At 37.8% G+C, this 16,182-nt stretch overlaps 3 protein-coding genes across 4 annotated transcripts; 2 read left to right on the top strand and 1 right to left on the bottom strand.

The window, feature by feature from the left end:
* The first annotated feature begins 2,084 nt into the window (after positions 1–2,084).
* On the top strand, positions 2,085–6,743 carry LOC110864493 (small G protein signaling modulator 1). Of its 2 annotated transcripts, none has more exons than XM_022113569.2 (5): positions 2,085–2,575; positions 3,306–3,441; positions 3,578–3,627; positions 4,577–4,630; positions 5,053–6,743. In XM_022113569.2, the coding sequence occupies exons 1-5, from the start codon at positions 2,268–2,270 to the stop codon at positions 6,443–6,445; spliced, it is 1,941 nt and encodes a 646-aa protein (XP_021969261.1). In that variant the 5' UTR covers positions 2,085–2,267; the 3' UTR covers positions 6,446–6,743. The 2 variants fall into 2 exon arrangements, with proteins under 2 accessions (XP_021969261.1, XP_021969263.1); XM_022113571.2 differs by having other exon boundaries at positions 2,192–2,959.
* A 1,548-nt stretch (positions 6,744–8,291) lies between these two features.
* LOC110864495 (protein HLB1) lies at positions 8,292–13,118 on the top strand. The gene is made up of 13 exons (XM_022113574.2): positions 8,292–8,662; positions 8,753–8,869; positions 8,956–9,025; positions 9,099–9,212; positions 9,512–9,595; positions 10,145–10,195; positions 10,264–10,293; positions 10,365–10,493; positions 10,618–10,746; positions 10,840–10,875; positions 11,711–11,830; positions 11,930–12,076; positions 12,928–13,118. Exons 1-13 carry the CDS (start codon positions 8,346–8,348, stop codon positions 13,036–13,038), a joined length of 1,455 nt encoding a protein of 484 aa, XP_021969266.1. The 5' UTR covers positions 8,292–8,345; the 3' UTR covers positions 13,039–13,118.
* LOC110864494 (metal-nicotianamine transporter YSL1) lies at positions 12,927–16,182 on the bottom strand. Its single transcript, XM_022113572.2, has 8 exons — positions 15,894–16,182; positions 15,278–15,681; positions 15,032–15,195; positions 14,847–14,941; positions 14,627–14,764; positions 14,339–14,528; positions 14,148–14,262; positions 12,927–14,037 (listed from the first exon to the last, which is right to left on the bottom strand). Exons 2-8 carry the CDS (start codon positions 15,675–15,677, stop codon positions 13,115–13,117), a joined length of 2,025 nt encoding a protein of 674 aa, XP_021969264.1. The 5' UTR covers positions 15,678–15,681; positions 15,894–16,182; the 3' UTR covers positions 12,927–13,114.

Below are 16,182 nucleotides of genomic sequence, written 5' to 3'. Positions count from 1 at the left end.
TTGTAAGAATTTAGCCCTCAACAATCCTTTTCTAATGTCTAACCCAGTTAGTTATATGCTGACGTGACAACTTATGTGGCATACCCCTTAGTAATTTGTTGATATTGCTGCTTATGTGGCACCATTACCACCTCCACCACCACCCACCACCACCTTTAGACACCGCCACATTGAACCACCACCACCCGCCACCAACAACCACCACCACCATCACCGGAGACCCGAAAAATCAATGAATCGTGGGTGAGTTCATGCTCTATTCCAAATCATAGGTTCTTGAATGTATAATAAAATAGACCACGATTATTAGGATCTTGGGTATAATGTTGAAGTGATAGGCTGAAGCTTCATGCTAAAATTATATGCGAGTTATACCATCGACACGCCCTACATGCCAGGATTCATTGATTTCTTTTTTTTTTTTTTGAAATTAGAAATCATTTAAGCTTGTAAAAGGATTAAGAATTATTCTATAACTATGGGTTTGAAATACACATCATGTAAACATGAGAGGTTAAAGTGGATAAATGACCATAAAATTTATAAAGGTGGGTGAGTTCATGCTCTATTCCAGAAAAAAAAAACAAACAATGAATCTTGCGTGGATCGTCAGCGACCAAAAAATCAACAAAACTTTACAAATCTATTGATGAAATCATCAGGATTATGAAGATTCCTCGTCCAATTTCGTGCGTAAGGAAGTGTGGTAAGTTAATTCAACCTAAAAATTTCAACAGGAATTTGGTATTTTGTATGTAATGAATAGAAAAGGGCTTACATTCTTTTGATTACTTCTTTTTATCGATCTTCTAAAAGTCAAGTCTAATAATTTGATAAAAAAACATGGTGGTGGTGGTGCCTGATGGTGGTGGGTGGCGGTGGCTAGTGGTGGAGGTGGATGTGGTGATAGTGCCACATAAATAGCCATCTCGTCAAATTAATAAGGGTTATGTCACATAAGCTGCGACGTCAGCATATAACTAACTGGGTTAGACCTTAGTTAGAAAAGAAACGATGGAGGCCAAATTCTTATAAGTTGAGATTTTTGAAAGAAAATTTTTAAGTTGAAATTATTACCAGCCAACAGGTGAAACTTAAGATTATTAAAATCCAATAACCATTATAAATAAGCTAAGCCATAATTGATAAACTAAAAAATAGACTAAACTTAACTGAACCGAGTCAAACAATCAAGCCTACCTGACACAAGCTCGACCAGTTTACAAACCAATCCAACTCGACTCCACCTTTTCCATAAACAAACCATTTTCACACAGACATTTATTTGGGTGTTAATATCACACACTCATCCCTTCTATCTCTCTCTATATATACATAAATATATATATATATATAGAGAGAGAGAGAGAGAGAAATGAAAAGGATGTAGAAATAAGAATTTAAGGGTGTGAGAATAAAATGAGTTTTTTTTCTAGGGTATATTTGATTAGAACTTTTGCAAGGGTCCTACTTTTTACACCAAACTTATTGCTATTTGCACCAAGTGATGTGACATTAATAAATTCAAATTTGTGTTTTCTTTTACAATTTCCGATATATAATGTTTTATAAAAAACGAATATGGTTTTGCAATATGCTTATTTTTATCTACGTTTTGATATAAATTTTATAAAAATGGAGGCGTATATAATATAACGTCTTACAAGTCGTTATAAAATTTTATATCCCGTTTTTTATAAAATTTATATCAAAATGTAGATAAAAAATAAGCACATCACAAAACCGTATTCATTTTTTTAATAAAACATTATATATCAAAAGTTATAAAAGAAAAACACAAATTTAAATTTATTAATATCACATCACTCTCGATATAAATAGAAAAATTGAGAGTGGAAACAGAATTACAGAATCACCTTTTTGCAAACATGTTTTCAGCGAATATTTGATTTAGAAGTCTATTTTTGCAAACATGTTTTCAAAATCCATTCCTAAAAAGAAGAATGTTTCAAAAAGTTTGGGCCTTGGGGTTTGGGTTCGGGTTGGGCCTGGTAAAAAGGAAAAGCAAAAGAAAAAGGTCCATCTGATAACTACAATTCAATAACACACAAACAAAAGAATGATCAAAGATGGTTGATGGGAGTGTGTGTGTCGCTTTCGGTGTGTGAGAGAGAAACCAGAAATACAATCATCATCGCCAACAAACACTTATTAATCAAAATCTCAACACAAAATAACAACACACACACACTTTGTTATTGTTAATAAAATAAAAAAGGTGCAAAAATTAAAGCACACAAAAGGTTATGGTGTTTACAAAATTAGGGCAAACATCAACAACAAGGAGCAAAAGTAATCTTCTGTTATCGCTCCTGCTGGTTTTCGCTCTTTCCTTGCTGTTCGACGTCTTCTCCGGTGGTGATGATCGTCGGACATGTTTCGGTTTTGTTGAAGGTAAGAGCGACGGAGGTGTTGGTGCGGTTTTCTGGCTTACCGGTGGCGGCGGTGGTGGTGGTAGCGGTGGTCATGGCTCACAATCTAATGTCGGAATAGCTATTGCCGTGACGGTCATGGCTGGCCTCGCCGTGGCCGCCACCATTGTTTACTCTAATAGGTAAAACACTTGAATCGAATTCGAAACCCTAACCCTAGCTTTTGTAATTTTATTGTTTGGAACCCTAGCTTTTGTAATTTGATTTATCAGGAGGTTAATCACTTAATTTAGAGTGTAGAACTATAGATATAGTTGTTAGATATATATAGATTTGGTAGAAAAAGGAAAGATGTTGGAATCGGAATCACAACAGAAACAACAACGTGTGTCAAGAGCATTCAGGCGGAGTCATACTTCGTCTTCGAATTCAAATTCGAACTCGTCGTCTTCTAACTCGTCGAATTCGACATCTTCGTCGTCGTGGATTCATTTGCGATCGGTTTTGTTAGTTGTTGCTTCTTCTTCGTCGTCGTCATCGTCATCCTCACCGGTTTCGGCAACTAGGTTAGTTCCTCATTCACCTTTCCGTCGATTTCAGATCTCGATTGTTTTCCTCCTTGTAAAGCCGATCCGTGTTGTATTCGTACTTCTGTAGTCAAAATAGCTACCTTTAATCATATGCTGTACTGTTTATTTCTTCCATTGAAGAAACATTGATGTCTGCCATTTTTCCTAAACTAGTTAACCCGACACTGTATCTTTCGTCTCGAAACATAGAGTTGCGATTGTTGTAAATTAGTTTGCTGCAAGCTGGATTTTAAAGGCTTTGATAAGATCTGCATTTTCTTGTTACTTTTGTATTATTTGTGGTTTTGGGTCGACGTTCATTGTTTTACTTGTTGTGATGTAGGGGACACCTGCAATCACCGTGGTCAAGGAGGAGAAGAAAGCATGCTCTTCAGCCGAAACAATGGAAAAGTTTGTTTGATGAAGATGGAAGGCTATGTGATGGTGGAGTGAAGTTCTTGAAGAAAGTTAGAAGTGGAGTATGTTTTTACCTTAGCTTAAATACACATGAATATATGTTCTGCATATGGAACAAAGTTAACTTTCATCTGTAATGCCTTTCAAATGCTCTTGTGGCCTGCTTATGTTATTTGCTTTTATATTTTTATGATGCAGGGTGTTCATCCTAGTTTAAGAGCGGAAGTTTGGCCTTTCCTTCTTGGAGTGTAAGCACATAAAGCCTATCATACTGTATTGTACCAAGCACAGTTGTTAATAGCGAGCATAGCGCTCACTATAGCGAATAGCGTAGCGAAGCGTGAGTTTCCCGCTAAATGATGTTTAGCGCCTATATAGCGTGAAAATAGCGGATTAGGGTTTTTTTTTCTGAGAAACAGTGGGTAGAGATTGAAAAAAAGAGGTGTATTTAGGGTTTTTTTATTTTAGGCATGAAAAAAGAAGCGAATTTCGGGGTTTTCTATTTTAGGAATGAATAAAAGAAAAGTATTTAGGTGTTTTTTTTTTTATTTTAGGAATGAAAAAAGAAGCGTATTTCTTCCATATTACAGGATTTTTGATAAGCTATACATGTAAAATATTTCTAAAATTTTATATTGCTAAACACTATGTAGCGTATAGGTAGCTTGTCCAGCTTGTCGCTATCGTCCGCTATTCACTGTTGATAACTATGGTACCAAGTTGTGTTATTATAACTTGTCTGAAAGTATATCTCTGGACCCTTGACCCTTAAGATTGTATGTTTAATGTATCTTTATTGCCTAATATGTCTTTGTTCTGCTCTGATGCCATTTTTTAAGATTTCTTTCGTCCGGTGCATTATTAGCTCTTTTAAGTATGGTTTTTTAAACATGTATGCAGGCTTTTGTTTGTTACATGCTTACATATCACTCTGTTCATAACTCATGCATTGTGTAACATCCATTTTGCTGGTTACTAACATATGGCTTTTGTCTTCTTGCAAACCCGTTATAACCCGTCAGTATGTGTGTGTGTATATATATATATTATATTGTGTTTACTTGGTTATGAAGTTTGAGCAAGATTCATCATGAAATGTGTGTGGACATTAAAGTTATCCTTTTTAACAGCTTGTGTGTTTCTACACTTGCATTTACAACGTTATCTAAAAGCATGATTCTTCTCTCTTTCTTGTAGCTATGATCTCAAAAGTTCAAAAGAAGAACGAGATGCAGTGAAAATTAAGAATAGGTATAACACTCTAACCCCCCTCTCACCTTCATGAAACTGTCATTTGCATATCTAGTTTAATAAGAGTTAATTGCCCGGATGGTCCCTGTGGTTTCACGTTTTTTCACGTTTAGTCCCCATCTTTTGGAAATAGCAGGTATGCTCCCTATGGTTTGTGATTTTGTTACTCGGATAGTCCCCTGACATTTACTCAGGGGACTATCCGAGTAACAAAATGACAAACTATAGGGAGCATACCTGCTATTTCCAAATTAACTGACATCTACTCAGGGGACTATCCGAGTAACAAAATAACAAACCATAAGGAGCATACCTGCTATTTTCAAAAGGTGGGGACTAAACGTGAAAAAACGTGAAACCACAGGGACCATCCGAGCAATTAACTCTTAAAATAATTTACATGTTTATAATGTTTTTGGCAGGGAAGAGTATGAGAAGCTTAGGAAACAGTGCCAACAAACTTACAAACTTAGTGCTAAAACTTCCCAGATAAAGGAAACCTGTGAAAGCGACAACAACAAAGATGATGGTCAAGTTCTAGATCCTACCAGGGCCGGTGGTGATAAAACGATAGTGGTAAAAGAAACCCGTAACAGCAACAACAAAGATGATGGTCAAGTTCTAGATCCTACCAGTGACGGTGGTGATAAAACGACAGTGGTAAAAGAAACCCGTAACAGCAACAACAAAGATGATGGTCAAGTTCTAGATCCTGCCAGTGACGGTGGTGATGAAACTACAGTGGTAAAAGAAATCCCTAACAGCAACAGCAAAGATGATGGTCAAGTTCTAGATGCTTCTAGTCCCAATAATTCTGTTTCTCCTTTTCTGAATCAATCGGATGATCATAAACCATGTGACGGTGGTGACGGTAATGAAATCACTTGCAAAACCGAAACGGAGTCTTCTGATTCTGACTCTTCCGAAGAAGCGGACGACACTCGTCCCGAAAAACATACACAAGAAACCGACACCAGGTCCTCCAACACAGGCAGTAAAACCTTAAATCCATACAGGTCAGAAAGTTTTGCCACATGGCAACGAATCATTCGCCTGGACGCCATCCGTGCAAATGCCGAATGGGTTGCTTACTCACCATCTCAAGCCGCAGTTTCTTCAAGTATAGCACTTGAGTCAGCCGAGAGCGTATGTCTCAAGGACTATAATCATCTAGAAGCGTGTAGAATCTTCCATGCTGCACGTTTAGTTTCGATTCTTGAAGCATATGCATTGTACGACTCGGAAATCGGTTACTGTCAAGGAATGAGTGATTTACTTTCGCCAATCATATCAGTCGTTGAAGACGATAGTGAAGCCTTCTGGTGTTTCGTCGGGTTCATGAAAAAGGCACGCCACAATTTCCGGCTTGACGAGGTGGGGATACGGCGGCAGTTGAACATAGTGTCGAAGATCATCAAGGGGAAAGACTCGCACCTGTACCGCCACCTGGAGGAGTTGCAGGCAGAAGATTGTTTTTTCGTGTACCGGATGGTGGTGGTTCTGTTCAGGCGAGAGCTGAACTTTGAACAGACGTTGTGTTTATGGGAGGTGATGTGGGCGGACCAGACCGCCATCAGGGCGGGAATTACAAAATCGGCTTGGGGGAGAATGAGGGTGCGGGCCCCACCGACCGATGATCTGTTGCTGTATGCGATAGCTGCTTGTGTACTGCAAAGGAGAAAGCAAATAATAGATAAGTATAGCAGCATGGATGAAATACTGAGGGAGTGTAACAGCATGGCGGGACATTTGGACGTTTGGAAGCTTCTGGATGATGCGCACGATTTGGTGGTAAACCTCCATGACAAGATTTAGGAGCTCATGTTCCTTCCACGGCGGCTTCTATTTTGAATAATATTTGTTCAAGTGTTGTGCCCGCACTCGGTGAGTGATGGTGGCTTCTTCTTCTTCTTCCTAAAACATGTCAACATCTCGATGGAGGTAATTCTAAGTTGTAGAGAATGTTGTATTTTTCATTCGGCTAATGCTGGCTGTGAAGCGTTAATTGTTATCCTCATTTGAACTGAAAGTTGATTATTTCCTTTCCTCTAATCTAAAAGACATTACAAATTTGATTGATTAGTAGATGACTGTAGTTATTTCGTTGTTGAAACGCTGGAAGTTTGATTCGGTAACTTTTTTTGTCAGGTTTATTTGGGTTTACTTTGATTATACAATGAGCTAAAATCTGTTATTGTAGAACTTGTTAAATGAGCGAGCGTCACCTATCGCTACTGTCTGTTGCCATCATTTACAAGTTGGAGTCACTAACATGATGCAGCCATCACCGTCGTCGTAAAACGCATGTTATCTTATTTTTATAAAACGATTTCTCGACCTAAAGCCATATTGATCAGAATCCATAGGTTATCTAACCTGACCCAAGGCTATAAACAACTTTTATCACTAGTAAATAAGATAGAACAAAATTGATGAATTTTGTGATAACTTTTTAAAGAAACAAGTCGTCGTCGTTGCCATGAATAAGAATTAACGGCAGAACCCTAGCTGTCGGCCATTGACGTACTGTTGTGAGTTAGGAATCGCCATCTCTCCGCCCCCTCCTTTCTGCCTCTCTCTCGCGCCTCTTGATCTTCGCCGCCGTGTCTTGTCATGCGATGTAGGTGCCGAAGAAGGTGGCCGGAATCGCCAAAATCCATCCTTGCACTGGTTCTGGTTCCGTTTGTGACGAGGTGTTTGGTGATATGTGTTGGTTTTGTGGTAAGAAAGCAAGGGGTCACACGAGTATATGATGGTGATGAACCACTCATCATCATCATCATCATCATCATCATACTCAGTAAATCTCACCAATAACAAAGCTAAGGTAGGGTCTGAGGAGGGTAAAATGTAGACAACCTTACCTCTACCCCGTAGGAATAGAGAGTCTGCTTCCAGTGAGACCCCCGGCTCGATAGTAGTTTTGCATCAAGCCTTGGACATAAGACACATAACACTCAGCAACAATTAAGACAAAGACCGATTAGTGCGTACTCCCTTGTCTTTCGGCTATCAACGCCACCACATGATGCAACCATCCCCCTCTTTTAACGTTATTTTCACGAAATTAGTAAAATAACGTAAAAATTAGTGCACTTTCATTTTATCCCCCTGAGCACCCACACATATATACATTATCCGCATACCACATGATGAACCACTCATATGGCCCAATAATTAGTTTCCACCCACTTTTAGGAACTGTTAACAAGGTTTGATACTTAATAGATTGATAACGGATAATGATAATGTCACTTAAGTAGTCATTTCTATCGTTTTTTTTTTTCTTATTATAGTTTACATTTTGTTTCGACCATAATAAAATATCGTTTTAGTGTTATGGAATCTTAGTTACGACCAAACTTGATCACTTCCTTTAACTTTTTTATTTTTACCGGCTAACTTACACACTCTCTGGTTCTACTCTTGAATTGCAGATGTGTCCATCATGGGACTTGAACCCATGACACATTTCTTTAACCGGTTATTAAGGTTTGTAATAGTTGTATAAGTATTAAAATCTGACTGATTAAAAATAATAGACAACTTTAACCGAATAATATTAAAAATAAGGTTGTTTCTATAACTTGGCAAGATCTACAACTACGAACAACACATTGATCATCCAGTAACTGGTTGTTGATTACATTAAAACATCCCACTGAATGCCATAAACGAAGAAACATCACACACATATCAATTCATAGATTCAGCAATGCCTACAAACAAAAATCCATCAGAATCACAGACAAAACACCATCCAGATTCCAAATTTCATCCACTCCAAGAGCCTGCCATCCCATCCTCACCCGAAAACATCAATGCCTCTCCAAATCTCAACCGATCCATTCACTCAAACGATATCCATAACCATTCCACCGTTGATCCGGGACGCAAAGTACCAACAATCATTACGCTACGAAAAGACAAAGGCAGACAAACTGTCAACATGAAAGAATTACTCACTGATTTGAGAAACGGCTATACCAACGACAATTCTCCATCCTCCGTCGTTTCTACGCCTCCTAGTAGGTCAGACGTTAAGATCATGAATGATCATACGTTATGAATTTGATCCGTTAATATCTTACACATGTTGAGATTTAATTATCCTTTTTTCAGTCATGAAAGCGGACGACACAAAGAACTAAACAGCGTTATGGCGTTGATCGATAGTATTACGAGTCCTGATGAAGAAGGATGGTCAAGGCACCGAATGCTCACGTTTGCTGCAAAGAGGTAATAGTTACAGTTTCGACGAAAATTATTGTTTGACCTTCGGTTTGTATAATTATTAATTACTTACAACTTGTGCATATTTTCAGGTATGCAAGCGCGATAGAGACCAATCCAGATGACTACGACGCGCTTTATAATTGGGCGCTAGTTCTTCAGGTCTATTTATCATAATGTTCTTTTTCTGATTACATTGAGATTCTTGTTGAAACTCGATTACTTTTATCGACAGGAATGTGCGGATAATGTTAATTCGGATGCTAATTCACATTTGAAAGATGCTTTGCTAAAAGAGGCTTGCAAAATGTACGATGAGGCTACGCAATTAAACCCTGCACTTCATGATGTATGTGTTTCTATCTAATTATGCTGTTGTTCGTTTACTTGAACGATGAAGCGATGTTATATTCAGGGGCGAAGCATAGTGAGGGCGGGAGGGGGCGGCCGACCCCCCGAACTTTTCGCTCACTATTGGAGAGTATGTAGTTTTCGTATAGAAATTTTTGGGTATATATGTTTTCGAGTTTCGACCCCCCGTTTTATAGAATTTTTTTGGTATATACGTTTTCGACCCCCCGGTCGGAAATCTCAAGCTTCGCGACTGGTTATATTATATGTTGTTGATTACTATATGGCCAATTTCAGGCATATTATAACTGGGCGATTGCCATAGCTGATCGAGCCAAGTTGCATGGCCGAACGAAGGAAGCTGAAGAATTATGGAAGCAGGTTACACCTCCTAACTAGGGCTGCAAATGATAAGGAAATACATGTGTTCACGAACAATTCATGAACACTTAACGAACGAGATTTTATGTCCGTGTTTGTTCATTAAGGAAATGAACTTGTTCGTGTCCGTTCGTTAATTTTAGGTACCTAACACAAACGAATGATCATGAACGCGCACAAACGAGCGTTCATGAACACAAGCAAGTGTTCATGCACAGAAACGAACGTTCATGAACACAAACGAACACAAACAAACGTCAATGAACATAAACCAACACAAATTTCGAATAAAATCGGCATCACAGACATTAAATGGATCCTCCCACAAACGAACATATATAAATAAAATGTTTGTTCATTTAACTAAACGAATGAAATTTCTTGTTAGTGTTCGAACACAAACGAACTTCCCGCCGAACGGTTCATGAACTGTTAGCTGAAAGTTCGGTTCGTTAGCAACCCTGCTCCTAACCTAACCCTGTAAGCCAAACACCCCCTTATTTTTTAAAAAGCGAAAGCGAAATGTACGTTCATCTCTTAATCTTGCAGGCAACAAAGAATTACGAAAAAGCTCTTCAACTAAGTTGGAACAGTCCCCAGGTAACTACGAAATGATTTAGCTATGCATCATAGCTTCGTGTACATTAATACATTGTGTTACGTTTCAGGCTCTCAACAACTGGGGTCTCGCTTTACAGGTTCATACGATTCTTAAACATTTAAAATACTTTTAGTCGTGTGTGTTGATCAAAACTAATCGTTTTTGCAGGAACTGAGTGCGATTGTTCCTGCACGAGAAAAACAAACTATAATAAAAACCGCAATCAGTAAGTTTCGTGCAGCAGTACGGTTGCAGTTTGATTTCCATAGAGCTATTTACAACCTTGGCACTGTTCTGGTCAGTTTAAACTATCTTATTTAGTTATTTTCCATTTTTAAACATGATTAAAAAAAAAAAAAAAAAAAAAAACATGATAATGTTTTATTGGGCTTCATTAATAATCATACTCCTGCATCTGCAGTACGGGTTAGCAGAAGACACATCACGAACGGGAGTATCGCTTGTTGGAAACGAGTTTTCCGCCAATGAATTATACAGTCAATCTGCTATCTACATAGCCGCTGCTCATGCATTACGACCAAGTTACTCGGTTAGTACCTTCTTTTTTTTTATCTATTATTTAACATAAAGTTATATAACAATATAACATACAAATCTAACATGAAGGAGTTATTAACTACAGGTTTACGCTAGTGCCTTGAAGCTCGTGCGATCGATGGTCAGCGCGAAAACTTGATTAAAAATCAGGATCAATGATAATTAATTTTTTTAATAAGTTTCAATAGGCCTGTAAATGAACCGAACGGACATGAACATAGGCATGTTCGTGTTTGTTCATTTAACTTTAACCGAACACGAACACGAACATATAATCGAACACATTTTTTTGTTCGTGTTTGTTCATTAAGAAATCGGGCTTGTTCGTGTTCGTTTATGTTCGTTCGTTTAAAGCCTAAACGAACAATTCACGAACATAAGTGAACACAAACGAACACAAATTAACGTAATTGAACAAATATAAACAAACACAATTTAACATTAATGAACACAAACAAATAAGTCTAATATATTACAGTTTATTCGGAAACACATCCAAATTAGGGTTCATAGATGCTAAAGTTAAGTAGGTTTTTATATAAATATTAAGTAAGTCATCAGTTACAGTTACGATCTAATTTTTTTTTTAAATTTCATTTTTTTACTAGAAAACTCAATTACTAGTAGTTATATTTCTATAAATAGTTAGAAAACCTAATATTCATATAAATATATTATTTATGTATTTACTAAAATTTAAACGAAAATAAATGAACGTTCACGAACATAAATGAACTAACATAAATGAACGAACGTTCACGAACGTTAATGAACGTACACAAGGTGTGTTCATGTTCGTTCATTTAATTAAAGGAACAAAATTTTTTGTTCGTGTTCGTTCGTTTATTAAATAAACGAACACAAACGAACTTCCAGCCGAACAAGTTCACGAACAGTTCATGAACGTTCAGTTCGTTTACAGACCTAAGTTTCAATGAAGATCATATGTTTTGCAGCTTCCTTTACCCTATTTAAAGGTTGGATATTTTCTGGTGCCGCCAGTGGGAAATCAAGTCGCCCCACATTGCGACTGGAAACGGTTTAAGTTTGTTTTGAACCATGAAGGACTTCAACAGGTATATATCATTCTGTTGTTCATGTGTTTTGTTTCTGATTATTCTAGTTGTTATCGGCTTATCGGTTTTTTATTTATGATTTATTATTCATTATTTTAGATCCATGATGATGAGCAAAAGATTAATGACAGACCAGCTATCATAGTTGATATTCTGGATATTATCTCGGTAGCAGTATGCTCGGATTTGACTTTACCACCCGGTCCATCCATCTGCATTGATACCGTTCATGGACCGGTTTTTTTGGTAATTCTCAGTTTCTTTATTGATAAATTTTTAAAGGAAAAATGGATTTAAATAATTCTAACTATTAGTTATTGGTCGGCAGCAATTCTAACTAACAAAATGTTTAGCGACAGACTAAGAGTCCCAACTTTTAACATATTTTCTCTCAACGAGCCTTTTCTAAGACCGAATATAGTGGGGCGTTTTTTGCCCGGGATCTCGCCCGAAAACGCTGGTACCTCCGCCCCCTGGGCGTTTGATGGCGTTATTTTTCAAAAAAAAAAAAAGTCCTGCGCGTTATTTAAAAAACGCCCTTGCATCCTTTCTCCATTTATGTTTGCCCAATAAGAATATTCCAAGTAATATTTTTTATTTTTTTAAATAATTGGGTAATCAATTGATGGGACATTATCCCACTACGCCCATTTGTGAAAAACGCCCATAATGCTCCTTTGCTGACTGGGATGACACGTGTCGCACAATGCCCATGGGTGGGGGCATTATTCATATATACCACTACACATGGTCTAACTGAGATCTAACCCCGTTAATTCTTTGCTTACGTGGACTGTTTATGTGGCAAAAAAGTCAAAGTTTTGATGACATTGACTGCTTATGTGGCAAAAGTCAAACTTTTGATGACGTGGGCTGCTTATATGGCAGTCCACGTCAGCAAAAACTGACTTGGTTAGACGTCAGTCAGAAAAAGCTCGTTGGGAGAAAATAGGTTAAAAGTTGGGACTGTTACAAAACATTTCGTTAGTTGTGACAGTAGCCGACAATAGGTAATAGTTAGGATTATTTAAATCCGATTTTCCAATTTTAAAATATGTTACATGATAGAACTTGTATATTCTGCTTTATTTTCCCAGATTGCAGATTCATGGGAAAGTTTGGACTCATGGCTTGACGCTCTGCGACTAGTTTACACGATATTCGCACGGGGTAAAATCGATGTTCTAGCTGGCATAATAACGGGATAGAAGCTCGCTTTACTAGCAAGAAACTTGGTTATATTATTTCATCTTTTTAAACCTAATAACAAAATTTGATTCTAGCTCAAGAAGTTAGAAACTCCATACAAATCGGAGGCTTTATTTTCGCCAAAGCAAGAACCGAGGCGGGTAGGGTCCACATACCTTCGCCACATATCAAACCCGAAGCAACCGCCGGAACCATTGAGTCAACCTCCTTAGCATTAACCTTGTGCCAAACAAACACAACCAAACTCCCAATGCACATATCAATAGCAAAATATCCACCAACCAAGAAAGGCACAGCCATACATATCGGCAACGGCATCCACTTGCCTATCTTTTTCGGCAACATGTCTTTGACCATGTTGATCGCGACAGCGAATGCAAAGAAACCGTAACACAGTTGTAAACAATGTTTAGGTAAAGCCGAAAACCCTTGGACCCCGAGAATCGCCAAGTTTCGATAGATTATCGCGTATGGCGCTTTATATTCTCCGTTTGGGTTTCCAATATCGAACGCTTTGTAGAATAAAAAGAAGCTCAAAGGTGACACAATGCAGCCTATCGCGGTACCGATGGCTTGACTAAGAAGCATGGTTCGAGGAGAAGTCAAAGTCAACTGGCCTGTTTTCAAGTCATGCATTAGTATGCATGAAACCGAGACAACCGACTTTACCAGCCCGCAACCCGCCATTCCTGCCACCACTCCGTCGTCTTTACCCGCCAATGCCGCCATCATGAAAAGTCCGATTTTACCGTAGTTATACGCCATGTTAAAGTCGGTCAACCCAGCTCCGTAAGCGTTACAGAAAGCCAAAGACGGAGCGAAAATGTAGGCTATGATTACATAATACCATTTAACCTCATGAAACATGTATGGTATCGCGATTACTGCAATAATGGCGAAAATAATGTATCCGATTCCTCCAATCGACATCGGTATGGTTTCTCTAATGAAATTCTCATTCATTCTTTGCTCCTCTTCACTAACCTTCTTTTCTATAACTGCATTTACACAAAAAAAAAAAAAAAAAAAAAAAAAAAAAAAAAAAAACTATGTTACGGTAACAAAAACCGACAAACAAAAAACACAAAGTTAATGAACTCCTAACAACCTGGATTAAGGTTGTTCGTCTTGAATCTTCCACGAACATTCATCGACGTTATGCATAGTATCTTAACGAAGTTGTATAGCCCATCACCGAGGATAAGAGCGATAGAAATAAACGCCTGCCAACCCAAGAAACAATAACAACTAAGTATGTCGAATGTAGCGGAATAATTAAGAAAACTAAACTAGCATCACCTTGTAACCGTTGAGGCTTTTCATACTACTTTCGGGCAAACCCGTAGGAAACCAATCTCCTTTCTTTGTTCCGATAAGGGGCCACATTATACCCCATGAAACGACGGCTCCAAACAACAACGATAAGTTCACAATATGAGGGCAAATCATCCCGGTTCCCACATAAGTCATGCTAAAGTCGAAGTAAAACCTACAACCATATATTAAGAACGCGTGTATCAGAATCATTAACGGTGTTAATGGAATAAAGTTGCTTGCATTACAAGCAATATCGAAGAACGGTCATACGTGTTCTTCCAAGCTTTTAAACCGAAGGTAGGAAACTGAGCGAATCCGCAGTCTCCTTCCTTTCCTGTAAAGAACCATTGAAAAAATCCCCATAGAAAACTTGCCGAAAAGTACTTTGAAAATCCCTTCACTTGCTTCCTAAAAACAGTTGAAAAAACAGTTAAACACTTATGATATTGTTACAAGAGGCGCGATACAAGGTTTTCGAACTTGTAAGTACTTTGCCATGTCATCTCCCTGGCTATGAAACCCGTTAATAAGAACTCCGGTCGCCATCCCACTTGGAAATATTAACTTATAGTCAACAATCAAAACCTGCAGATAACCAAATGAAGCTTCATTAGTAATATTACATAATATTTATAATTAAAACATAATATAACATAAGTTTAAAAGATGTTATACCTTTCTGAGTGGAATCAATACGAAAAGACCGATAAAGCAGACCAAAAACGAGTAGCCCATCATCCAGCCGACACCAGGTTCTTTGTAAGTGCCAGGCGAACTTGATCCTCCGGCTAGCTCATATGTTTTCTTGTTTAATCCCAATAAATAAGATCCATATCCGCCTATCACCAAAAACCGATAATTAAATCTATGAAAAAAAAACTTATAAAATTTGTAAGAAACAAAAATGTTATACGGTTATACCTCCAATTGCAATGCTGTAACAGGCAACCGAACATGTCTGGATCATGGTATTCTCATGTCTAGTAAATGGAACAGATGAAATTCCGGATTTTTGGAGCATCTTTGTCCAAGTTCTCATGAACACAAAAGCAAGAAGTGCAGCCGAAACGTTCATATTAGGCGTCATACCAGTTGTGAGGTTGAGTTTCATGGCTATAATACTATAAATGCACCCCAAAATAACACTCGCTACAATCCCACGAACCGTTATCTGTTGTGTCCATGGTTGCAGCCTTCTTGAACCCTCTAAATGATTGTTACCACCACCATGATCGTCTTTCTTCGCTTGTTCTTGTTCCTGTTCCTCTCTTTTTTCTCGCTCGATCTCGCCATTCTCTTTTATTCCCATATTGTTCATCATGGATCTACATCAAGAGTTTAGCATCAATTATCAAAGAACATAAAATAATTTTTTTTTTTTTTGCTCGTCTACCTGCCATTAGTCTGTAATCGTCTCTGTTTTTATAATAAGAATATTTGTAAAATAAAAAATAAAAAAAATAATGCAATATAGCCATAAGTCCATAACTAGTTTTATGTAAACTTTTTCATATAATATAATCATTCTCAATCTCACCTTATATGTCTCTTTGCTCCAAGACCGCACACACTTCTAAAGCGCGACTGCCACACGACCTCTGAGGTTATTATTTCTTTCTAACCAACGAATCGGGTGCCAGCCACACTTTTGTTGGATATTACTTGTTCAAATTGATATGGTTTGTTTGGTAAGCATAACACTAGAGTTAGAGCCATTGTTCTTATGTACACAAGTAGTATTTGAAGCATGTTACTTTGCACTTTGCTACCCTATACTTCCATGTAATTCACAGATTTGAATGTGACATTTCATCCTTTGTTAGGTT

This window comes from Helianthus annuus, chromosome 6, assembly GCF_002127325.2.
Source record: "Helianthus annuus cultivar XRQ/B chromosome 6, HanXRQr2.0-SUNRISE, whole genome shotgun sequence".
NCBI classification, from domain to species: Eukaryota; Viridiplantae; Streptophyta; class Magnoliopsida; order Asterales; family Asteraceae; genus Helianthus; species Helianthus annuus.
This window is presented reverse-complemented; position numbering and strand designations above follow the sequence as displayed.